Genomic DNA, 26,509 nt, shown 5'->3' on the forward strand with positions numbered 1-26,509 from the left:
CACAGACTTTTCTGTATGGAGTAACTTTGAACCATAATCCTCGGGTCTCAGCCTCCTCGGTAGCTAGGATTATAGACATGGGCCGTTGGCACCTGGGTTTGCCTTATATTTAACATAGAAATATATGTGAGAAAAATCAATACCTAGCTCAAAATATCCATGATTTTGTAATCACTGTTAGCAATCATCAAGTCTTTTGCCATTTGCCAGGCCATTGTAGTTTTTTTTCTTCTTCTTCTTTGGTGTAATTGATTGACTGAATTGCTAATAGTGCTGAGGTTTTAACTCAGGGCCTCATACTTTCAGCCTTTTCTGCTCATAACTGGTGCTCTAACAATTGAACCACAGCTCTACTTCTGCCCTTTTGCTTGTTGAGACATGAGGTCTCCTGAGCTTTCCTGCCCAGGCTGGCTTTGAACATCTATTGTCAGGTCTCAGCCTCTTGGTTAGCTAGGATTATTAGGTATGACCCACCTGGTTTGTTTTGTTGTATGTGTAAGACTGTTCTACTGGCTCTTATAAATTCTGGTTCTACATGGACCTCAGATCCAATGCTCTTGCCATTCCAGGTTCCCGCCCTAGATAATCCCACCTACGTCCCAACTTCACAGAAGGCGGCTCTCCAATCCACGTCTCCAATTGGGATCTCTCCCCTGAGCTCCTGACTTATTCATTCAGTTAGCTGTCATGTTTTATATGACCTCAGTTACAACATATTCAAATGGACTCATCAGCATCTGTCTCTGTTCCTGGTGCAGGGCTAAACAAGAAGGTCCACGCCATTTCCTTGACATCTGTCCCCCGTTGCGCTCTAAGCCTCTCACTCCATGCACGGGTCTACTTCCATCTTTCTGTCGGGCTGCTCATCCACTCCCAAATCAACCACAATGGGGTTCGTAACAGGAACCATGTTCTTCACAAGACGTGTTTATAGCTTTCGTATCATCTTAGGATAAGGTCTCCAATTCCCCCGATGTGGGTAACAGGGACCCACACAGCTGGCTCCCCAGTGCCACCCCTCTCCTGGATAATTCCCAGCACTGACTCGGCACGCACATGAATGTCTCCCAGGCTGTGAGCGAGTGACTCGTGTCCGCCTACCACACCAGGAGACAAGTAACCACGACTCCCTATCCATTGCCCAGATCTCAGGGACTGGCATTGTGCCTGGCAACATAGTTGGTATTCAGTAAATATTTGTGGAAGGAGAGAACGAATCAGCAGCTATTCACACACCGGACGAAAATGAAATAGCTACAGCTCCTTCTCACACACTGTCTGACACCGTCCGCACAGTAATTGCCTCTGAGCATAGCAAATGCTATTCTGTTTCCAGCCGCCTTCAGAGTTCTGTGCAGACGGTTGCCAAAGCCTACGGACTGTGCAAACAGGCAGAGACACACTTCACTCAGAGTCCTGCCATGCTTCCTTACCTTGCTCACTTCCTTCAAGGCTCTCTTGCAGACTTCGTACTTAGGAGAGTCCTTGGGTGTTTTCTGGCAGATAGTCTGCAATGAAGTAAAAGCAAACACAATCAATTTGTTCATCCGATTAAGAAAAACAAAAACCATTTCCTCCTAGTCATAAAAGCTGAACACGTAAAATGCTGAACCTAACGCTGTGGATAATATTAAATCTAATTTGAAGAACCAGGAAATGATCCTTAAAAACACACAGGCCCCAGGTAAGTCCAGGCAGACCTGTCCCTCAATTTGGGGACTTCACAGAAGGATATGCATTGGTGGAGCACAGCGATTAGGATCTACTTGGTCAGGCGGCGAGGGGCAGGTGGCGGCAGGTGCTTACGTCCATGAGCAGCGGCAAGCGAGTGACCCGCTGCATGGGCAGGATGAGGAAGGAGATCATGGGCAGGTTCCTGCAGTCCTCGTGGGACTCGATCCGAGACAGCACTTCCTTGAAGGAGGGATTGGTGGCTCTGGGGGAAAGAAGCGGAACAGGAAGGAACTTCAGAATGGCTCCTTCCCTAGCGCAGACACCAAGTTAAACCGGACCACAACATGCTGCAAAAATTAACCCCCATGCACGACTTTTAAATATATGAAAACATATATAAGGGAGCGTGGCTGCCACTGTGGGACTGAGAAAAAGGGAGGAGAAAAGAGAATGTTAGAGGGCGAACAATACCAAAGTAACACAGTGCACCTGTGAGCGAGGAGGGCAAAGTGAAGCTCACCGACAGCCGCTGGATAATCTGGGAGGAAGGGGGAAAGTGAGGGCAAACCAGAGCTCCAGGCTGAGAAAATCCGGATACGCGTATGTGAAATACCACGGTGAAACCGCCTTGAACCATGAGTGTATACTAAGAACAAAATGGGTCATGGGAATGTAAAACTGTTCCGGGGGGAGGGGCAAGAGGTACACAGAGTGGGGGAAGGAGATGAATAAGGTCGAAATCATACAGATGGGTGGAAGAGAACAGAGAAGCTTGTTCAAGTTGGTGTGGGAAGGGGAGGGGGAGGGAGAGAGACGGAGGGCGGGAGTCTCATCAAGGTCCATTTTACGCACAACAGGACATGTTAGAATGAAACCCCTTGTAGGAGGAGTTGGAGCCAGTAAACACGCAGAAATAAATAAATAGGCAAACACGACATAAACACGAAATTACGTGGGCACGCAGAGGGCTTGTCTGCATTTTTACACTTGAGGTTGAATAAGAGCTGCAACGTCGCTCAGTAATATTAACGGTGAGGGAGAACACATGAGCTAGAAGTTTGCCAAGTGGAACATAAACAAATGAGAAGAGCAAGGCAGCCCCACAGGGAACCCACAAACACGGAGAAGCCCACAGACCAAGCCTCCTACTTGGTCATCCAGAAACACATTCCACCGAAGAGATAACAGGTCAGCCCTGCTGCTGGCCTGGGTGGATCATCTGAGGAAGGTACAGCAGGCTGCAATTATTAAGACCCTTTTTAAGGAAGTCATACATCTTCCAGGCAGCAGTTCTAGCATGTGAGCCATGGTGCCGGCCTTTTTGGCTTTTGGGGTGGTAGGTATGTATCACGTTTGGGCAGCACTGCCCACACTCCCAGCCCCTTCATGCTAGGTTATCTGGAGGTGGGTTTCCTTTCGTGCACAGGCCCGTCAGGGCTTTGATCCTCTTACCTCTGCTTCTATTAGTTAGGATAAGGGTGTGCACTGCCATGCCCAACCGTGGTTGGGATGGACCCTCTCAACCTTCCTTTATCCCTGGCCAGCCTAGTACCGTCATCTCTTGATCTCTGCTTGCCACGTAGACAGGACTACAAGCATGAGACAATGTACCCAGCTCGGTTTGCAGCTTTGTGAGTAGGGTCTCTCATTGAAGACGAAAGCCTGGGCTAGCCCAGCCTCATCCGAGACCCTCCTATTTGTACTTCCTATATAGCTGGGATGACAGACATAAGCCACCACGTCCAGCTTTTTGTTGATAGAGACTGGCTTTTGTTTGTTTGTTTGCCTGGGCTTCTCTTGAACCACAGTCTTTCTGGTCTTGGCCTCCTAAGGATCAAGCTAGGATTACAGATGTGAGCCATTGCACCCAGTTTTTTAAAAATTTATTTTAGGGCTGGGGATATAGCCTAGTGGCAAGAGTGCCTGCCTCGGATACACGAGGCCCTAGGTTCGATTCCCCAGCACCACATATACAGAAAACGGCCAGAAGGGGCGCTGTGGCTCAAGTGGCAGAGTGCTAGCCTTGAGCGGGAAGAAGCCAGGGACAGTGCTCAGGCCCTGAGTCCAAGGCCCAGGACTGGCCAAAAAAAAAAAAAAAATTATTTTATATAGGTCATCTTCCTAATAGAGAAAACCTTTTGTCTCTGTCTCTTTCTCTTAACAGAGTATTTAGCCAGGCAAGCCTGATGCTTTCCAGACTCCTGCTCCTGAGTACTAGTATTATAGGCATGTATGACCATGCCAAGCCAGAAAACCTCCAACTGCACTAACCAGAACGCTTCCTTTCCTCATCGCGTGATGTGAGAACAGCCCCCACGCTTCCACAGAGCTGAGCAAGCGCCCACGTACATTCTCTCCAGCGGGACACCCACGGATGACGTTAGAGGGGGCCGGGTGGGGACTCCAGTCAGAGCACGGGACCGGAAGGGGTCCAGCTTGCCACGTGACGCAGGTGAGGTAGCAGAGAGAAGCGGGGTCTTCTGGGTGTCAGTGTAGTGCTCTCAGGCCCACCTCACCCAGCCCTGACATCCGTCTTGGGCAGAGGGAGGAGGGGAGGAGGAGGGATGGGATGGCGGGAGGGACAGGGAGGAGGAGAGGATGGAGGGGGGATGGGACGGGGGGAGGGATGGGGAGGATCAACAGAGGGAGGGACAGGGTGGCACTGGGCACTGCACTCCCCTGCCCCCCAGGATAAAGAGGAGTGGACCAGCAGGCTGGTGGCAACACTGGTTGCCTCTCTAAGAGATGACTTGGAAACTTGTTGATCCGGCTCAATGCTAGGGACTGAGAGTAAATTGGGACATACATAGAATTGTTTTTTGGTTGCTCAGACTAAGAAGTTGTATGCTTCCTCTGACGGTTTAAAGACATTTCGAATGCTCCAGAACAACCCAACGGAACCTTGGCAGTGAGTTTCAGTCACTGAGATCCCAGGGCCCTCCCTGCTACAAAGGTTCAGATCTCCAGCCTGGAGGGGCCCGGTGCTGTCGCTCAGGCCCTACGATTCCAAGTTCCTAGGGCACTGCCGAAGCTGAGAGTTTCTACTCACACATCACCTGTAGCAAAGCCCTGGAAGACTTACGTTCTAGTCCCCTGATTAAGATAACAGATAGAATCTTTATTTTGGGGAGCCACACAACATAGGGCTGTCGCTACTCACATTTTTTTTTTCAATCCTGCAAAATAAGATAAAAGGCTCCTCAGTGCTGGCTCCAGTTCAAGGCTTTGTTTTCAAACATGGCCTTGTGTGGGTGCCGGTCACACAACTCTGCTCCCAGTCAGGGGTCCAGAGAACAAGGGGCTCTGGGATGTTCTAGGGGGGGGTCCAAAGGGCAAGGGGCTCAGGGAGGTGTGGGGGTGATTTTGCCCCCAGGGTACCTTCCCTAATGTCTGGAGATGCTTTGGTACCTATTCAACAGAGGCTAGAGACGCTGGTAAAGACCCCAGAGTGTGCAGGTTGCCCTCAAAACGAGTCATCTGGTCATGAATGTCCAGAATATAGTCAGTCTTCATGCTGAAATCCTGGCCTTGAGCAGCTGTGAGATGTCCACGCTGGCCATCAGAGCCTTTCTAGAGAGTACGGAGCCATCAGCCCACCCAAGCTAGGGGGCTTCTCAAGAGCTGACAGGCCCTCCGCCATCAGCAGACCAGGCTCCAGAGAGAGTTCACTCACCCTCTCAGGGCAGATGGGCCCCTGGCTGGAGTCACTACAGGAAGGAGAGAGACAGTAGCCTGGCAGTCTGCTAAGGTGGGTTTCCTGCAAAGGATAACTACTACTCGGGACAAAAGAAAGCAGGACAGACACTGCTCAACCATCACTGGGTTTTCCAAAGATGGAGGCGGCCTCTATCTCTTATCAAAACTCTGACACATAACAAGAGGTATTCCAAGAAATGTAATGCTTGACTCTTTTTGTTTGGTGATGTAATTAAAACCTTCCAGAACACCTTTTCCTTTTTCTTTTCTTCGGTTCCCCCTTCAGCTCCTTAGCCCTAGCTACCAAGGTGGAAGAGGGCGGGCAGTCAGTTCCCACAGACAACTGAGTATGGAGGTTAGAAGAGGAAGACAACCCTAATCTGAGCTTCTAGCTCAGTCTACTTCAGAACTGGCTTCAGGAAAATCACTTAATTACCAGTTTCTGCCTTGGGAAATTGTAGGGTAGGAGTGATCATCATCCGTTTTGCTGATGACAGCGAAGGAGGAAAGACAAAATAAGCCTCGCCAGTGACAAAGATGAGCTGGGATTCCCTAAGTGCCCTGGAGAGGAGACTTTCTTCCTCAAACATCTCCACCCTCAAAGCAGCCCTCTCAAACCTTTCTCCTTGGGGGAAAAGGCTCCATCAGGAAGAACTCCGAAATCTGATTTAGGAGGTGCATTAATTTCCACAGATGAGCACTGAGGAAAGGTGGACCGAGCACTGACTGGAGCGGGCAGGGCGGGCATGCAAGGAGGCGCGCCCACTCACAAGAGCTTCTGCAGGGTCCGCTGCTGGTAGACCTCATTGGTGCAGTACTTCACATAGGGGTCAAACGTGGACGCGGTGTGCTTCTCCACAATGTCACTGATGTCGTCGATGACGATGCTGCTCTGATGTCTTGCTTCCAGCTCTGTAAAGAATCTGGGGAAAAACAAAGAGAACCCTTTCTACTGTTCCCGTATGCGTTAACAGACCTCATTCCATGCTGTAACAGGAGACTTAAAAATGTCAACAACACACAGCACTGACTCAACAACAGCAAAGGAAGAAAAGAGCCTATGAAGGTTTTGTCTACATCTTATTATCTAAACCTGGAAAATGGGCATGTCTGTCTCTAGGTACAGTGAAGATAAATGAGGCCGGCTCCTTAGTTTCCATCTGTAGTCCCAGCTACTCAGAAGGCCAAGACCAAAGATCGTGGGTCAAAGCCAGCCTGAGCAGAAAACACTTCCAGCCTCCATCTCTAATTAACAACAACAACAAAAAAATGCTGGAGTGGAGCTGTGGCTCAAGTGATTGAGCACCAGCCATGAGCAAGCACGCTGAGTGAGAATGCGATGCCCCCATTTCAAATTCGGACTCCAGGACCTCCTGGAGTCTGACCCCTCCCCCAACAGCAACAGCAAGAACAAGCAGCCTCTGGCCCTATTTTCAAGAATTCTCCAATTCAGAGAAGGGAGTAGTTCAGGTTGTCTATTTTGTTACATTGGAAAGTACATGAACAGAACACCTTAGGAAAAAACAACTGGGAAATAAGTCTAATCCCGCGTGTTCTTTCTCTGAAAATAGAAACAATCATATTCTCTTAAGCCTATTAATGTGCATGGTATTTAACTGCTTGCATAATTTATTTAGACTGAAATTCAGTATAGGTAGAGGAGCAGCAATTCAGCATTGACAGATTTGCTATGTGTTTGCATCCTTACACATTGTACACGCACATCAATGTATGTGTACACCTCCACATATATGTGACACACACACACACACACACACACACACACACACACACACAGTGATTATCCTAGCTGGTTTCTACATTCTGGCCAGAACTACACTGCTTTGATGCCAGCACCTGTTTGAGTCTCTGTTTTCAGATCTCTGCGATATAAACATAGAGACAGACACGGCAGCATGATAGTGTAATGACAAGAACCCCCACAGACAAGTCTCGTCACAGCCCCCAAAGAAGGTCTATGCCCGGTGGGAGCTAAGCAGCCTTGCTGTCGCCCTCTGGGCGCTCACAGCTGGGCTTCTCACCAACTGGTCTTTAGCGGGCGTGGCAGAACCAAAAGTAAATGTTGGCTTTCCAGCTCTGGTTCTTGGAGCACAGCTCTTGGGTCCTCTTTGATGCTAAGGAGATAATTGGGTGGGGGCTTTGTTGGGGCTTCAGGATGGGGGCCGGTAGCCAGAGTGATGGTAGGGTTGGAGCTCAGCTCCTTCTATTCCCTTCCAAGGGAGAAGAAGGCTGGAGTCGGAGTTCTTTCACCAAGGGCCTAGGATTGGTCGTACCTGTGAAATAACACCTTGAACAGGAGGGGCTGGGAGGCTGGCAGGGCCCTGCAGGGCCTGGCGCTCCATAGTCCTGCTCCCCCGGATGGTCCCCGGCACCTCCTCCCTTAGCCTCCCTGAGCTGTGTGCTTTGCTATGAGCCGGAAATAGGAAAATGCCACCCGCATCCTGGGAACTGATCTAGAAAATCATTAGGCCTCACAGGAGGTTATATGGAGGGGGGGGGGGGGCAGGACAGAAGTGGAGGCCATTTGGTGCCACATGTTGCTACTGGCTTTGGAAGTGAGGGCAGTCTTGTGGGACTGAGCTTGTAAACCCCAGGGAGCTGGGCTGGCTCTGTCCAGTTCATATGAGAACTGTACACATCCAGCTGGCACCTGCTGACCGGTGAGCGAGAATAGCCAAAACATTCATCGGTGTCAGAGATGTGGTGGCACCGGCAGACAGGGCAGGCTGGGAAACTGCCTGGTAATAAACCCACGTGGCACAGGCCGTCCAGGGAACTGCAGGGTAAATCCAGGCGAGGAGATGGGTGAGCTGGGTGACAGGCCACCAGGGGACTAGGATGGCCTAGGTGGAGCAGAGGAGCCCTGTGGCCAGGGCCACCCCTCCTTGTGTAAGGCGGGGTGTGGTCCATGAGAGGCTTGGGCCCTGGGTGAGGGAGACTGCCAGGGTTCTACTGGGCGCAACAAGGAGCCAGTGGAGGCATGCACAAACCAACACCTCCAGGATGCAAAGGACCTGTCTTGCCCAGTTCCAGGAAGGCAAGCAGGTGGCCAGTCGGCCATCTACATTCCAGAAAGACGCAGCGGAGAGGGAAGTCAAGGAGAGGATGCACAATAATAACGTCTGGGGTCACGTTTGCGGGGAAGTCAAGGGAGATGCTGGCCAAGCATCCCACCTGGGCCGCGGGAATGGGAACGGGGGCGTGGGAGGAGGCAGGCGAGGCGGGAAGGACGTGGCCGAGCTTGGCCTGGGACACGTCTGAAAGGAGGGAAGAAAGCGGATATCTGTGAGGACTCAGAGGCACCGGACACACGGGACGAGGCGCTGCTTTCCAGAAAAGCACAAGGTATTTGTAATTTGTCTTAATTCCACTTGGTTTTCTGATGCAAATCTTAGGAGAAAGTTCAATGAAAACAGGAAACAGAAGAAATCATTTGTAAGGACATTATCATGCAACAATTCTTCCAGAAAAGTTTATGTGGCAGTTACTTGCCTAGAGTTGTTCAGTCTCAGAGTGCAACAATATAACCCAGGCAGCAAGGACTTGGCTTTTCGTGAGAAGGAAGATTTCACTTGTGACCGAAAGTTACCAGAGGACAGGACTAGAAACAAGGTCCTGAAGAGGTATCTGCTTGTCTTACCCATTCCACTTTGATTAAACCCAACGACACCATCTTTTACTTTGGCATCAGTATAACTAAGAGACATCACTTAAAGCTTTCGAAGTGAAACGAGGGATACATTATTTTGGCAAGTTTGCATGAGTGGCTCTCTGCCCTGAGTTACAGAAAGACCAAGGGCGTATTTTGAAGAATGAGGTATTATTTCAAGAACTAAGACGGCTACTGGTTCAAATCAAATCTGAAGCAAAATGAACTCTGGCTGCTGAATGATGCTTGAATAGCGGCTTACTTTTTAATGGAAATATGTATTTTAGCTCTGTGATTTTTTTTCCCCCTGAAACAATACCTTCATTCTTCTCTCTTTGTAACATTACCAACATGGTGGTGTTCCACAACCCAAACTACACTGCACATTTCTCTCTCTCTATATATCTTTCCTACCATATTTAACCCTATCACTAATGCCTCTGTGGATCAAAGAAGGCCACTGGAAACCACACTCCCCACCCTCTCCTGTGTGAGTTCACCATCGCCACTGTGGTTAGCAGAAGGGGGAGGTCCACAGCCAGCCCAGACAAAAAGGCAGCAAAACCTCATCTCAACTAAAAATCTGGGTGTAGCAGTATCTATTTCATCCCAGCTGCACAAGTAGGAAGATGATAGTCCAGGCTAGCACCATGCCAAATCTTGAGACCCTATCTGAAAAATAACTAAAGCAAAAAGAGCTGGAGGTGTGGCTTCCTAGCAAGCACAAGGCTTTATTTACCCCCCGATACTGCCAAAACAGTGAAAATTTAAAAGAAGGGATGCAAGTTTATCTTTAGTAACCAACCGCCCCCTTCACAAATGGGCTAAAGACCTAACAAGAGTCTTCTCTGAAGAGGAAATGAGAATGGCCAAGAGACACACGAAGGAGCGCTCTGTATCACTGGCCATAAAAGAAATGCAAATCAAAACAACACTGAGATTCCGTCTCACCCCCAGGTAAAATGTCCATTATCACGAAATCTAACAACAGATGCTGGAGGGGATGTGGCCACAAGGGAACCCTACTACACTGTCGGTGGGAATGTAAATGTGTTCAACCACTCTGGGAAGCAGTGCGGAGATTCCTCAAAAAGCTAAACATAGAGCTCCCCTATGACCCAGCAGCCCCACATTTGGGCATCTACCCAACAAATTACAAGCAAGACCACACTGAAGCCACCAGCACAACTATGTTCACCGCAGCACAATTTGCCACCGCTAAAATATGGAACCAACCCAGATGCCCCTCAGTAGATGAATGGATCAAGAAAATGTGGTACATATACACACTACTGCCTTACGTATGAAACTGTAACCCCTCTGTACATCACTTTGACAATAAAGAAATACATTTTTTTAAAAGTATCTTTAGTAAGTAAGTGAACTCAAGATATGGGAAATATTAATATATAAAGAGTTTGGCACTTACAAGGATTTTTTTTTCCAGTACTGGGGCTTGAGTTCAGGGCCTGGAAACTGTCCTTGAGCCTCTTTGTGCTTAAGGCTAGCCCTCTATCACTTGGACCACAGTGCCACTTCTGGCTTTTTCTGAGTGGTTTATTGGAAATGAGAGAGTCTCATGCACTCTTCTGCTTGGGCTGGCTTTGAACCTGTGATCCTCAGATCTCCGCCTCCTGAATAGCTAGGATGACAGATGTGAGTTACGGACGCTGGGCGTAGGTTTCTATGAGTTGCCTACAATACTTTCTAAACTGACAAGCTACCAGGAAGGGAGTGCCATCATCTCCTTGGAGGGCTGGGTTGGGGCAGCTTGAAGAGGTCGTGACCCAGGTCTGCTTCCCTGCAGAAACAGCGTTTCCTGAGGCCCATGTCAGCCTCGCGCAGCCCCTCCCTCCCCTCCTTGGATAACAGGAAAAAGTGCAAACCCAGCCTTTACCCCTGCCTTATGACCCAGGGTGCGCAAACCATCTTATCTTAAAGCAGAGCATTCCCTGTTGGGTCCCCTCACTCAGGGATGCACCAGTGAGTGAATAATGGACTAGCTAGCTCCTGAAGGAAATGCAGGCTCTGGTTCCCAGAAGCCGGAGGCCACACGGACACATGTGCACACACATGTCACGTGTACGTGTAGCCACATGGACACACATGCACACACTTATCATGTATGTGTGTAGTCATATGGATACACATGCACACACCTACCATGTATACATGTAGTCACGTGGACACATATGTATGTGTGTCATGTATACATGTCACAAGGACACATATGCATACACTGTCATGTATACACATAGTCATATGTACACAAATGCATACACCTGTCATGTATACATGTAGTCACATGGACACACATGACCTATCTGCCATGTATATACACTTACATTGCTCTTTTAGCAATTAACTCATGCAGATAGCACTCTTGCTGTAGTTATAACGACATAGCTGTGCCGATTTGCTGACAGTGAACCATGCCAACACTAGAAAGTTAAAAAGCCCATAGGCTGAAGAATCCCACAGCTAGACAGTGGAGACATCTTAAGCAGCAAACCCACCACTGAAACACGAAGGTGCAAACAATCATTACAACAAATGGCCAAGTCTATCACTTAGTGAGATCTGAATTAACAAGAGGTAAGTACCACCTTTGTCCATTCTGGACAATTCAAACCTTTATCACATCAAGCTTTACCTACAACTCAAAATCTAGCTTTATTGGATAAACATAACCTTATGAAAACACCCAGGAAAGTACATAGGAGAAAGACGACAGCATTGTTTAAAAAGTCTTCTGCCGCATCTGCCTTTTAGATCTTTGGATACTCCCAGAAAATCGCTTTCCTGCCTTCTCCTATAAAGGGTCTGACATCAACACACATGATGTGGATTCTTTCACATCAGCCCAGGCGGTTTCCCCACATCCAGACCCTGCTATGTGTAAGACTTCTGAGCCTGGGGTGAGGTATGCAAAGCCCACCCTGAGGACCTGCCTCTGGGGAATGGCGGCCTGCCTGGAGGACTTCCTGCCTTACTGAGAGACCCTGGTAGGAGGTGGTGATAGAGAACACACCCTCTGCCAGGAGGAGGCCTGGTGTTGGAACTGTTAGCTAGTCTGGTAAATGTTAGCTCCAAACAAACAAACGGCGGCTGATCACAGGGATGAGTTCAAGATTAAGATTCCTTCCTTGCTCCAATCTCAGGAAGGAGAAACGGGATCAAGGAGAGCCAGTCTTCAAAGTGGAGAATTCATCCATGCTGGGACCATGTGAACTGAGCAAATAAAGCAAGCTGAGATTCTCCAGCTTAAACATCTGGGTCTCCACCTACAGGGCCTCTGACAAGGCCCAGGAAAAGATGTCCTCTCCAGCGGCATGTGCAGCGAGAGCGCTCGAATCTAAATAACTATATACTTTCCCTTCCCTCCGTTGGAAAGGGCATTTTAAGATAATCACTAGTGTGTATCTCTCAAAAATAGGATGCACCCGTCTTCACATCCCTTTTTGTTGGTTGTGGGGCTTGAACTCAGGACCTGGGCACTGTCTCTGAGCTTCTTCTGCTCAAGGCTAGCACTCTACCACTTGAGCCACAGATCCACTTCCGGTTTTCTGGTGGTTAATTGGAGGTAAGAGTCTCATAGACTTTCCTGCCCAGGCTGGCTTTGAATCATGATCCTCAGGTCTCAGCCTCCTGAGTAGCTAGGATTACAGGCCGGAGACACCAGCGCCTGGCTACGTCAGTATTTTGATTGCTTAATTTATTAATAAATGAGTAAGATGACATTCTGATATTCTAAATTAATAAGACTACATATCGTGATCACAAGAGTAGTTTTGTGGAAATAAGCTACATGTTGGTGGAGAAGACAGAGAAGGGAAAAGTTCAAAACAGGAGTCGTTCAACCATAAGCCCCAGAGTGACACACAGAAATGAGGTGCCTAGTTATGATACTGTCCATTTCATAAATCCCAGAAGACAGGGTCTCAAATTCCTCTATCAGATGCTCCAAAAGTGCAATACAGCATGGCTAAATCTGTGTCACAGAGTTAAACCCCACCCCCTCCCCCGCCCCCAGGATCTCAGAAAACACTACTTAGCAAAATCCACGAGGATATTTTCACCATGCATCTACCTGCACCATCTCTTCAGCAGGCAGAGTGGGGTGAACCTCCATCCTGCAAGGGCAGACTAGCCACCAAGGGTGCCATGGGACACACCTCGTAGGGACAAACACTTGTACACGGCCAGTCAAGAGGCCTTCTCTAAACACACCCCAGATGGGGGACAGCAAGAAGCAGATCCACACAGCGCTCCCATTGTGCCCTGTGGAGCATTTGTTCCCATCACTTTCTCGGCTGGAAAAGAAATTCCAGTGCTCTCCCGATACAGAGACAGCTTTTCTCGCTACAAAGCGACCTTTGTCTGAGTCCCCCACAAATGACCAGGTCAGTCTTAGCCAGTCTTGACATTTCTATGGACTCTTTCCACCCAATTTTTTTTTTCCAAGTCGAAATCATTTCCTGAAGCCTTTTGAAATCCAAGGAAAACATCGTATAGATAAAATATCTGTTAAGCTCTTTAACAAATGCCATTCACCATCTACACACGCCTCAGGATATTTTACTGTAACTATACGTCATTGAAAAATCTACAAAGAGGAGGCTAGGTGGTTAAAAATTATAGAGAACGATCATAATAAATGTTGAATTAATACTTAAGAGAATTAATTTCATTTGCCTTCTCAGAATACAGAAAGTGACTTCAGAATTTTTAAAGAACATAGTATTTTCACATCCTTTACACAAAGCTGACATTCTGAAAAATTCAATTTTGAATATGAGACTGCTTGGTATTTGCCATCTAAAGGATAGGGGATTCTTTCATTTAAAGTCCTAAGGAAAGACTTGTAAATGTTTCTTCCAAAGTTTATTTGAGAGACATCAAAGTTTTTTTCAGACCCAAAGGTGGAAAACTATCAACTGAATGAAGTCAGTGCCTTCTTGATGTGCAGTTCATCTCAGTGTGCTGAAGAAGCAGCTGAAAGAACTGGACATACATCATTTAGGTAACTTTTTAATCAGATGGGTGTGAACTGCAGGCCACAGGCAAGTCTGCAACAATGGAGACACATTCCAGACTGCTCGTGATGAACAGCAGCCCTACTCTGTGTGCAACGGCAATGAGGAAATATATACTCTGAAATGCTCATAGAAAACAAGATACCCTTGTCATCCCACTGGAGGTCAAAGATATTCCAATAGGAGACAAGACTTTGATTGTGACTCTGGTGAGAGCAAATCCTATTAGTTTTCCAGAGATCTAATTTTTAGCTAAACTCTAAAGTGACATTATGATCTTTATATTAAACCCTTATCTGCACTTAAAATATTATACATGAGCTACTCAGGAGGCTGAGATCTGAGGATCTGAAACCTGTGGTTCAAAGTCAGCCCCAGCAGACAAATCTGTGAGACCCTTATCTCCAATTAACCAGCAAAAAGTTGGAAGTAGAGCTGTGGCTCAACTGGTAGAGTGCCAGCAAAAAGCCAAGCAAGAGCTTGAGGACTTGAGTTCAAGCCCTTGTGCTTGCACACACATGTGCACACACGTACACACACAAGCTATACAAACATATACATGGGCAAGCGATGCAAGGAGAATGCATTCTGAAGAATTAAAAACCCACAAGTTTCAATTCCATTTAGGCAAACTTCAAACAAAGCCACATAATTAACTTGAGTCATAATCCCCTTACCAGGAAAGAGGAAATGACTGCCTTCTACCAAATCCTATGAAGAAGTAAGCACAATGAAATAACAGATATGCTTAGAAAAAACATGAAATCAGTACCCAGTCATTAGAAGCAGCACACCATGACAGCAAGCCACGGCAGGGACCTAAAGAGCCCGCTTTTGAAGCTTAATTAATCATCCATCTTCCTCATGCTAAATCAAGGGCTAGATTGAATTTGGCCAGATCAGCATGTGTACATGAAGGCTTTTCCCCAGACAGGAACACTGTGTGGTCCTGCTCTCCTCACTCATAACTGGCAGTCAGAAATCCATGTGATGGTTCAAAGCCCATGGCTGAAACGTAATGCAGTTGGAATATTGCAACCACACTCCAGTCATTGTTCCCATTTCCAGATTTCTGCGTAGGCTTAAGATAGAGAATGTCTAGTGACTTTGCTTGGGAAGAGTTGAGTCTGTTAACACCCATTGGGTGTACTTGTAGATTTATAGGCACATTCTAATTATTACAGATGAAGGAAACCATACAACCTATGTTTCTTTGGGTCTGGTTTATTTTGCTTAATATAAATGTTTTCCAAGTCTTTCCATTACCTTATGAATGGGGCAATGTCATTCTTTCTGATGGAAACATAGAATTCCATTGTGTATACAGACCACATTTTCTTGATCCATTCATCTACTGAGGGGCGTCTGGGTTGAGTCCATATCTTAGCTGTCATAAACAATGCTGCAGTGAACATGGTTGTGCTGGTAGCTTTAGTGTAGGCTGGTTTGTGGTCATTTGGATAAATGCCCAGGACTGCAATTGCTGGGTCATAGGACGTTCTATTTTAGTCTTTTGAGGAATCTCCATACTGCTTTCCAGAGTGGTTGAACAAGTTTACACTCCCACCAACAGTGTAGTAGTGTTCTCATTGGTCACATCCCTGCCAGCATCTGTTATTGTTAGTTTTCTTGACAATGGCCATTCAAATTGGAGTAAGGTAGAGTCTTACTGTTGGACATGGACTCTAAACATTAAACAGCACTCTAAACATTTATACAGCAAACAGACCAAAGGAAGATATTCTTAGGAGAGTATCACAAGGGCTCAACAGGTACTTGAGTATGATATGTAAAATGATGCTTATCGATATGAACTCTAAAAAATGGAAAAAGGTTTTTTTTTAATTTTACTTTTTGTGGGGTTTTTTTTTTTTCCTGTTTTTCCCCTTTTGAAACTTTTTGATTTATGTACCTTTTGTCTTGTATGTTAGTTTGTCTGATTTGGGGAGGGGAAGGGGAAGCACAGAAATGGTGGAACAAAGGATGAACTAATTTATCAGTGATTCTCACTAGATACTATGTTGGAAATGAACTGCACAACTTGGAGAGAGACCGAACAGGAACATGTCAGCCGCAGAGCAGACCCTCCACGGCTAGCTAAGTGACTGGAGGCAGATCGGAGTCCTGAGCAGTTCCTGGTCTCCTCAAGTTAATGCCAGAAGAGCCACAGGGGCAAAGAGCACCAGGGTAAATGCCATTGCTACCACCACAGCTGAGCCACGCTTATAAGGAAAAGCCTGGCATAACCCCTAGACCCACAGCAACAAGAACACTGCTGGGACTCAAACCTATGCCCACTTGCCAGTTTAATCTTCTTCCTTTCACTGAACTCTTCTGCATTTCACCAAGTCCTCAAGCACCCAGATTCCAAAGATCTTTCCAATACAGTCCTTCCTACTTTTGGGATCCCTGGCAGATCCCCAGTGGTACTGGCTATTCCTCTTACGGCCTCAAATCTCTAGCACCTCCTTTCAATGTCAGCCCTGCCCTGCCCTCTCAGTGCCCACACGCCAGCCCCTCTTACTGCCCTGCCCTGTGTCCGCATGCCAGCTCATCTTACTGCTCTGCTCTCTCAGTGCCCGCACGCCAGCCCCTGATTACTGAATAAATGTCTCCATATTCGCAACGGTGAAATTCCTCGGGAAAACGCTAGGACTTCGTCATCTGTTTTCTTGTCTTTTGATTCTGATCAAGGATCCTTGTGCCCTTCCCTTGCAGCCTGACCCAAGCTTGCCCTGGTGTGTACTTTTAGCCACTCATGGCCCCAGAGGACCACTAGCCACAGGACCACCAGCTGGAATGTTCTAGAAAAGGAGGCTCCATAAGTGTTGACAGAAAGAATGCGTTCTAAAGAAGAAAAGAATTTGGTAGGAACATTCCACTGATAAACACACACCCAGAGTCAGAGAGGTCTTTGTCCCTGCTAAGGACTTCTTGGTATTATTTATTGGCAAACATGAGAAACCTGGGCCATTAGAACTAGATAGCCATTGTTCACCTGGATGTGCAGAATGTTCAGACAACCTGCTAAATACACTTCGGCCTGACTGTGATGGAAAACTCTTTCTTTCTAAGTAGTTTCCACTTAAGAATCATGTGTGGTGGCACATACCTCTGATCCCAGGGACTGGGAGGCTGAGGCAGGAGAATCATATGAATTCAGGGACAGCTTAGGCTATACCTTTTCTCAACAAAAGGAAAAGAGTCACTCGTGGTTCAACAAATAGGCCTATCTGCTTTATGTCACAAAATGAGCCTGGCAAGTCTTTCGATGATTCTGAGTTTTACAAAGGCTGTGTATGAAACAACTGTTTCAAATAAGTCATATAGTGTAACTTACACAGACACAAGACTATCCAGTGAAGCCTGACGCTCTTGGCTAGAAGATAGCAGAACCACACACCACAGGCAGCTATCCAAAGCAAAGCACTTCAAGTGAAAACAAAACCACAGCGCAAAGCATACAGACACTTCTTGCTTTGTCTTTTAATGGAAACTGAGAAGTTTGTGAGTTTCACTTGTCAAATAATTTTCTAGAAATAATATAATAATATCCAGAATAGCTGGAGAATCTTGCAGCTGAAATAGGAGTGGTGGTTTTTTATAAAAGACTACTCAGAAGGGTGAGAGCTGGAGGACTATGGTTTGAGGCCAGGCCACACATAAAAGTCCAAGAGACTCCATCTCTAGTTAGCTAGCAAAAAGCGGAATTAGGGGTCTGGGTCAAGTCGTAGGGCACAGCCAAGCAAGGAAGCTGGGCAAGGGCAAAGACCTGAGTTTAAACACCAGTATGTGATATGAACTTAAAAAAAAGTTGCGAAAACTTGAGTGGATTTTATTTCCACTTATCTAAGAAAGGGAGTGGATACAAAACTCCATTTATATGTCCTTACATTGAAGAGAGAGCGAATCCTTGTTGAGACTGATTATCAGTGAGGAGGAATCAGGGTCGATGGAGCAGTTGTAAGAATTCTATCAGCATTATTAAGTTTTATGGAGCTTTAATTGATATATAAAGTTGGCACATATTTATCCTTTATGTTTTTATAAGTTTGGAACACCTATCAACTTCTTTGAATATGTCTTGTTTTGCAGACTGGAATTTGTTTTACTCTGTCTGGCTTTCTATTGAAACTAAGTCTTAAGACACTGCTGTACACCAAAGACAACAACAACAGAGAACTGGTGCATTCCCAAGCCTGCAGCAGGAGCTGTAAAAAGGACCTTTCCCACCTGAAATACAATGTAGCAAGAAAATGGCCAGAGATGATTGCGATGGAAACTCGAGCATCGATACCTGATGACTTGAACTTTGCCATCAGCTATATTAATGACAGATGTACATTTCCCTTCACAGAAACAGTCCAGCTGATAAGTGAACAAAGAAGGATGAACGGAAGAACTAATAGATCTGATATCCATCACCACCAGCACACTCTGTGCCTCCTGGGTGCAGCTATGGCACTGAAAAAGTGTGAAAAATGAGATGAGAAACTATGGATGCATAGATATGCAATGACCTGTGAGACTGAGCTGGAAAAGTAAAGGGAGTGCAGGGATTACAGTATGCCACTAATTATGGTTTTTTTTAAGTATATATTTTTTAAATAGTCATAAGCTATTTCTAAAAAGATACACAAGAAAGAAAATGCTTGCTCCAGTTGTCTTCCAGGTGGCCAATACACCATACACAAAGGGATTTTTTTCAAAAGAACCTCTGGATCTTGGAATCTTAAAACAAGTGACACCACTGCTCCCCTATACACAAATCAATCAAATAACATCATAAATGATCATACCTAACTAAATGAATTGTGCAAGCCTCACACTGTGCTAACAGAAAGAATACTGAAGTATTAATGAGAAATACCTACACACTTGGAAATATTTAAGCAAAAAGAAAAGAGAAGCAAAGTCAAAGTATTTATTCATACAAGTTTTGAATGATGAAGTACCATAATATCTTTTTCATGAGAAAAAATAAAGCACAAAATAAATGCAAGAAGAACAAAGTACTATCACATTCTGGTAATTATCTAGAATTCATATTTTAGATACCCACTGGCTACTGTTAGCCATTTACTAACATGGACAGAACCCCAGAGCAGAACCAACCATCATCAGAAGGAAGAGGGAGTGGATGTAGGAAAAGAAGGGAAAGACCTCGGGCAGCTGTGGGCTGAGACCACGACTAAGTGCTCTGGCCACCAGCACCGCCATCCAGCCTTAAAGTTCACTGTGAGGAATGAGGCCCACAGCTGGTTGACTAATGGATGTGAACTCTACGAGCCCATCTCCTTTTGAGATAACCCAGGTGTTTATCAAGAGGAAGTAGCACACGGAGGTGCACTTACTTTCTGCTTGCCTCGCAGACGTCTGAAATGTTGGAGAAGAGATGGTGCCTCTCCGTTTTGGTCATGGTGTCACTCAGCTCTTTAGAATTCTTAAACATTCGTATCAAGATTTCCAGGCTGAGTAGGTAAGAATGTTCAGAGGATATGACTTCAAAGATTGCCTGGCAAGAAGGAAAAGTAAAATTGTCTTATTAATTAGTTAACTGAAGAACTAAATAGCACGTGTTCTATACTGCAAGAATAGCATAATATCATAAGAAATACAAAAACGCATTCAGAAAACTATGTCACCAAGCTACTGTCTTTATATAAAAGATAGATTTTCCCAAATCTTGAGGAACTGTCAGTCTGTTGTATAGATACTTTGTAAAGGGAGAGAAAAGGACCCGGCTTTGTCTCCTGAGGTCAGGCCTTTGCTGAAGCCAAACTGTGGCAGGAAGTCAGGCATGTCATAAAATCTCAGTGTGGCATTCATTAACCTCCAGGTCATCCCCTCCACGACCCTGCGTCAAAGCAGGCTGCCTCAGGGACTTTCAGGACTTCGGAGCCTCACACATCTGTCCCCTTGTTCTCACCTTGTGTCTGTTCTTTCTCTCCCTGTATTTTAACCCGACTGGCCTGCAGTCAATAACAGTCAACACTCCGGTATAATTGGATCTGCCCTCAAAAGGCACTCCCCAGCCACAGGAATTCTTTCTCCAAACTCAGGCCATTGAAAGTACTCGCCCAGCAGTCACTCTCCCTGCCCTCAGCATCCAGAGAAGGAGCAAGGCCCCTCTGCGGGCGCCTTTGGTGTCAGGCGCACAGTGGTTTTGCTGATAAGGTGACTGGTGAAATGCCAGCTCCGTCTGTGGACAGACAGACACCAACGCCCTGCATGAGGAATGCATCTAGCTCCTTAACTACATCTAATTTGGATTCCCCCAAGAACATCAGTGCAGGGAGAACTCTCCTGGCTGGTGGTGAGCACCCTTGAAGGCCTGGGACTCGGGGCTTTCTTCAGATCTCTCAGAGGTCATGCCATCTCCTCGCTAACCTCTAGGGCTCCTGCCTGCAAACCCCGACCCCTAAAGCAGGGAGGACAGAGGCTGGAAGCACAGGTAGAGGGATGTCTATCTCCTGATGGGTGGGCCATCTTTTGGGCCTCGGGGTAGTAGTGCTAACCTCAGCACTCAGCTTCCTTCTTTATCCGTAAGCTATTAGAAACCTGGGTCTCACCTGTGCTGGTCTAGCCTCAGCTTTGCTACAGGTGTCCTAATTGTCTGGAGAGTAAACAGTGAGACGTGAAGGGTCTCACTCCATCGGCACAATTCACCCCAAGAAATACTAGGTGACTGGAGAAAATTCTTCCTTCCTGACCAAGAATAATGGATGTAAGGCAGTTCATGGATACAAAACCTTGAAAGGACTTCAAATATTTTTTTGTAGCAAAAGCTTTTATAATCACAGCCAAGATATAAAGAAGTTCTGATGAATTACACAGAATAGTCCACACACAAAAGTGAATAAATGGTTGACTCCAATACAGCAAGTTTAATATGATAGTTGCTAAAATATTCTGTAATAGAGACATTAAAAGCAAATCAGGTTGGAACTTCTCAAAGAGCTAGGCAGGAAAAGACAGGATGAATAAAGTCAGACTGGAGACTATCATTATGCTCTTGTATGGTAAATCTGGATAAATATTTTAGGCTATAATAGAAATAGATAAGCCCACACAGATATGATTTAAAATAACAGAAGTGTTTGAATGGAACGAGAACCTTGGGGAAGTTCTTCAATTTGCCCCCCAAGAGAGAGAAGTGTGAAAGCCACAATGTGAACAATAAGAAAGAATTTACTATCCACCATCCACCACTAGGAAAAGAGATACAGAATCTGAGGTGACCTTACAGAAGAGAAAACTACACAGTGGTTGAAATGAACAATTAGGCGGACACACACTGACGTGGGCACATCTCAAAAGCAATGTTGGATATAAGAAGTGGAGGAGTATGCACAGAGCTGTATTACATAGAAGTCCCCCGCGGGGGCCATACCTCTTGTCTTTTTCTTTCTTCCTGGCTCATTGTCTGTGACAAGCCATTTCTTTTTACCTGAGAGAAAAAGCAAAATCGAGTTGAACCCACTGACTCTGACAGCTTCATTTTTTTTTTTTTTTTACAGAAGTCTAAGGCCTCTCTGCCTGTTGAGAAGGAATTAAGGAATGGAGGCATGACTCAGTGGCAGAACAAAACTGCAGGCCCTGAGTTCAAATCCCCATAGTGCCAAAAAAAAAAGAAAGAAAAATTCTGCAAGATATTGAGATCGACACATGTTAATTTTTGGTTCTCAAAGTCCTGGACTAACATTTAATCCTGTTAATAAATCAGCATAGTTAACAAAGACCAGACAAGTGTCTAGAACACAATCTTATCATTCTAGTTCTGTGGTTCCAATCTTAGGTTACCTACAAAATACACATCAAGTTCATCTCCCAAATCACAATTGAAGGAATCTGATTCTAAAGAAAGGGAAGTGATGACCCCGAGAGTTTACAGTCCAGGATTACACAAACGTCACTTAACCCTATTTCACACCAAGACACCAATGGGATGCCAGTGCTGTTTAGAATAAGCTAATCCAACAAGAAACCAAACTTGCCCCGATTCTAACATGGGCAGACTTGTAACACACTGAAGTTCCTTTCAGTGTGCTTACACTTGATAGGTAAAGAGGTCAATCTGACATTGTTTGGAACCGCAACAGAACCTTTAGAGCCCACATACCAGCATTCAGTCAGTAGTGAGAATGGAGTCTAGGAACACCCACCTCAGCACTTGACTACTGCAGACCCCAACATCAAGAACAGAGGGTGAGCCAGGGACTCCAGGGACCAGGGGCCTGGCTCTGTTCCACAGGTAGAAAGGGGAAGTGGGGAGGGGGGGTCAGAAAGAAGGGAGGATGAGAAAGAACATGTACAGTTATTTTCACACCAAACACTTCTTTGCCTTTTTAAAATAAGAACATCATCTGGAAATTGTTTCATTCAAAACAGTAGTGACATTATCAGTAAACTTAATTCAAAGTCAGTTAAAGGCCCAAGATGAGTTTGTCACCTTCAAAAAGTGTCCAAAATGTCTTTATCTGTACAGTTTCAAGACGCCCATGCTTTTGGAGTCTTGCAAACAGTTGCTCAGACACTCTATAGCCCTTTTCGGTTTATCACATGCCTTCCAGTTGTCAGAGAGAGAAAACAAGGTGGCCCCTGCTCAAGTCTGGAGATGGGTGTGCAGGGAACTACAAACGCCCATGGGGAGACGTGCTAGTCATTTCATACATTTCAGATCTGTAGCCACCGGGAGGCTCAAATGGGAACTCAAAGACAGCCAAACAACCCAGCCTGAGCGTTCTTATTCCTTGCTGGGTTAAACTTAATTTCAAATGTCATCAGTAAGTAGAATTGCACCTGGGCATGGTGGCCTATAATCAGCCTATAATCTCAGTTACTCAAGCATAGGAAACTGGGAGGGGCCAGGTAGAAAGTTAATAAGGTATCCCACCATCTCAATCAATGAACTGGATACCTGGCTCACAGCTGTAATCCCAGGTGCTCTAGAGGGGAAGATTAGACGGATCACGGTTGGCAGTAAGTCAGGGGGAAATGGGTGAGACCCTATCTGAAAAAAAAAAAAGTAATATAGAGTGAAAGGAGCTGGGGCTCATTGGTGGACACACCTGGGAAGCAAGAGGCCTTGAGTTCAAACCCCAGAACCCCCCCAAATTAAAAGGCAGGGCTGAATATTTAGCACAACAAAGCACTGATGCACCCAATCTGACTAATTCATGAAACAGCAGACTCTAGACCAAGCCGAATCCACATTAGTAGCTAACACTTCAAGTGATAGAAACAACTCCAAATAAAAGAACAATATGCCGGACTCCAGTTCTGACTTCTTTAAGCATTTCTGTGACTCGTTAAGATGAACTTAGGACGCACATGCAGCTGTCTACAGTACTTCTAAATTCTCAGCCATAAGTTGTATGGTCACCACTACAGAATTACAGTGATCTATATATTATTCTGCATCCAAAAGGGACAGAAATTAACATGTGACTAAACTTAATGAAGAACACTGCAAGATACATCTCTAGATCAGATGGCTAGTTATTTCCAAAAATGTAATTTACAAAACTTCTCAGAAGATAAATGTCCAAGTGCACAGACCTAAAAGTTATTAGATATTCACCTAGAATCCGTGCCAGCTTCCTTCTCTGTACCTTGCACTATGGTCTGAATGTCTGTGCTATCCCAAATTCAGATGCTGAAACCCTAACCTCCAAGCTGGTGGGGGAATGACTGCCCCCCATGAAGATGGATTTTTCCTCGTTGCGATCAATGCTGCTATAAAACAGACCCTCCGGGAGACCCTGTAAAACAATGAGCATCCGTCTATGAGCCACGAAGCAGCACCAAACACTAACTTCCACTGCTGCCTCGAACTGAACTCCGGAACTGTGCATAAGCCACCTGTCCAGTTAGTTTAGCGGCTCCTGTCACAGCAGCCTCCCAAGAGACGGCCCTGGGAAGGCACAGATCCTGCTGTGGGCCAGCACTGTCTGGCCCTGGTCCTCACATCACAGAACGCCGCACCAGGAAACCCACAGACCTCGCTCCATATCCTTTGGCCCTGACAGAACAGGTCAGGAGCCACATCGTGGAAGCGCCACGTGGAGTCGCGCCGTGGCCATTCTCGGGGATGGAACCCTGCCTGTGCGGAGCCCGTCCTGCTGGGGAGAGGGCTGGGGTGAAGCATCCCAGGCCTGACTCCAGCAGCTCATCGGTCCCCGTGAAGGACACACATTCCCCTGCACGTTCTCCCACCCCGCAACCGGGACATGTTTCCAGACAAGAGGGACATGTGTTACTTCAATTGTCTTCCAAGCAGCTGAAGCAGAATGGGAGGACCTACAATGGCTTCCCAACAACCACAAAAAAAAAAAAAAGACTAGAATGCAGCTGATTAAAGCTGGTATCCAGTATTTACAATGAGAGATCGCGCTGATAAAGCACTAACTACACTGGACGCGGAGGAGCTCAGCCCTTTAAGTTTGCCACAGTTCACTCACTTGCTGAACCTAAGCTGATTATGCATGCTTTATGGCGGTCCTGAGCCAGGATCCACGGAGGGAGGGACTCCACAGTAAAATCCCACCCTCGGTCTGCATCACCGTCGGCCTTTGCCACAGAGCCCACTGCCTACAACCACCCCTGGGTTACAAAGACCTGGGATTCCTTCACAGCAGGGATGAAAGATGGTTGCCTGAAGTTCTGGAAGTGGAGGGACTGTCCCCTGGAACCGATGCCAGGGGCTCTCTCCAGCCCACTTTAGCCACAGAGCAAGACCCAGAGACACGACTTGGCTTGGCGCTGAGCCTCACCACACACCTCTTTCAAAGGGTCGGTGCACTGCTTGCTGAGCCCAATGGCAGACCAGACGGGAAGAGCCACACTTTGTGGGCCAATAAACAGAGGGAGTGCAGGGAACGGATGGGGTCAGGAAGAGATGGAAAGGGGAGGAGGAGAGAGAAGGGAAGTAGAAGAAAAGAAGGAAAGAAAGAAGGAAAAGAGGAAGGGAGGAGGGAAGGAAAGGGGCTCTATAAGGACACTTAACAAAGTCTCACCTGCTTTTAAATTAAAAGTATGTCAAGTAACATGGCAGTGACTTCCTAATTCATCTGCTCAAAACCTCGACCTGACTGTCCATTATCGGGGCTTAATGTATAATTCTCACCAAAGCTCTTGAGTCTCAGGAAGCATCAAACAAGCCTCAAGCAGGGAACATCAGGTCTATGAAAACGATACTAAACCTGATAAAGCCACCAGGTTTTCCTCCCTGTCACCTGACTCATGACCCATAGACAGAGCCCAGGTTTCAAAAGGAGCTGAACATGCATATGATTATATAAGATGAGGCTAAGCAAAATGAACTCCAAGAGATGGAAACAGAAGGACTTTACTGTTGTCATTATGTTTAATGTACTAGGTGAATTTCCTTTGACGTACCCCCTTGTGGTCACTGTATATGATTCTGGCACACTGGATATTGTATATATGCTTATCTGAACTGGGGAAGGGAAAGAAAAATGAAGGAGGGTGTAACAAATATGACAAGACGTATACTCACTGCCTTATTATGTAACTGTACCCCCTCTTACATCACCTTATCAATAAAATTTAATTTTAAAAAAAAGGAGCTGAACTATTCCAGCGTAGACCAGAGGCTGAGAAAACAAGCAGGGCAGAGAGGTAAGGAAGGGTACAAAGCACTGGGCTTGGTGAGGTCAGGGAGATAAGCGAGATAGCGAGATAGGTAAGCTTACGCCTCTGGAGTTGACTACCTATGCTGGCCAATTCCTGATTCATAGTAACGCTGGCTCACTCTTCATCTGTCTCCCAAGCTTCACTGTGGCAAACGCTAACCACATGGAGGCACTGTTCTTTCCGGTGACCATACCTCAGAATCCTGTGAAGAAACTCTCCCCATCCATAGTTTATAAGAACACACAGAAAAGTTTGTCACTCAAAGCCAGTCCTGCAGCGTACATGGCCAAGCCCATGCACGGCACGCTGAATTCTGAGCCTTCCCCAAAGCTTCCACGCTGCCATCTGTAACTACCCTCCATTAAGGCACCCCCTGGGACCCCAAACTGCATGCATCCCACTGGGCTCCTGGCCACGGCTGGAGTGAGAGCTGCAGGGTGAACAGCTCCTCGGAGATTTCGCCAAGGATCAGTGTTGGGCTCACAGCTCTCTCCGAGGGAGCCCCTGTGTGCCCACCACAGTGTGGGCACACCTCTGAGCTCGGGCCCAAGGGAGGGGAGAAGGAACCCAGGAAGGCGGGTGGCACCCAGCACAGAGGAGGGAGCTGCAGGGAGTTGGGTGATGCTGTGTGGTTATCTAGAAAAAGAGAAACCAGTGCGAAACGCGCAACAGTTAGCTAACCAAACGGACGGTCTGAGCAGGTGTGATCAACTAATGATGGTGTGACTACGTGTAATCAACCAGTGAGAACGTATCTGAATTCCTTCTGGAGTTC

General features: G+C 46.4%; 1 protein-coding gene across 1 annotated transcript in view; it reads right to left on the reverse strand.

Annotated features, from left to right (window-relative positions):
• Positions 1-26,509, reverse strand: part of Arhgef26 (Rho guanine nucleotide exchange factor 26) — a 65,452-nt gene that overhangs the window by 23,268 nt on the left and 15,675 nt on the right. Inside the window, exons 4-8 of the mRNA XM_048345863.1 lie at positions 21,470-21,526; positions 19,431-19,591; positions 6,141-6,293; positions 1,807-1,936; positions 1,434-1,508 (exon numbers count right to left, since the gene is read on the reverse strand). Of these exons, the coding sequence (XP_048201820.1) occupies positions 1,434-1,508; positions 1,807-1,936; positions 6,141-6,293; positions 19,431-19,591; positions 21,470-21,526 (576 nt within the window). The remainder of the gene's footprint in view (positions 1-1,433; positions 1,509-1,806; positions 1,937-6,140; positions 6,294-19,430; positions 19,592-21,469; positions 21,527-26,509) is intronic.

Source organism: Perognathus longimembris, chromosome 5 (assembly GCF_023159225.1).
Source record: "Perognathus longimembris pacificus isolate PPM17 chromosome 5, ASM2315922v1, whole genome shotgun sequence".
In the NCBI taxonomy this organism is placed as follows: domain Eukaryota; kingdom Metazoa; phylum Chordata; class Mammalia; order Rodentia; family Heteromyidae; genus Perognathus; species Perognathus longimembris.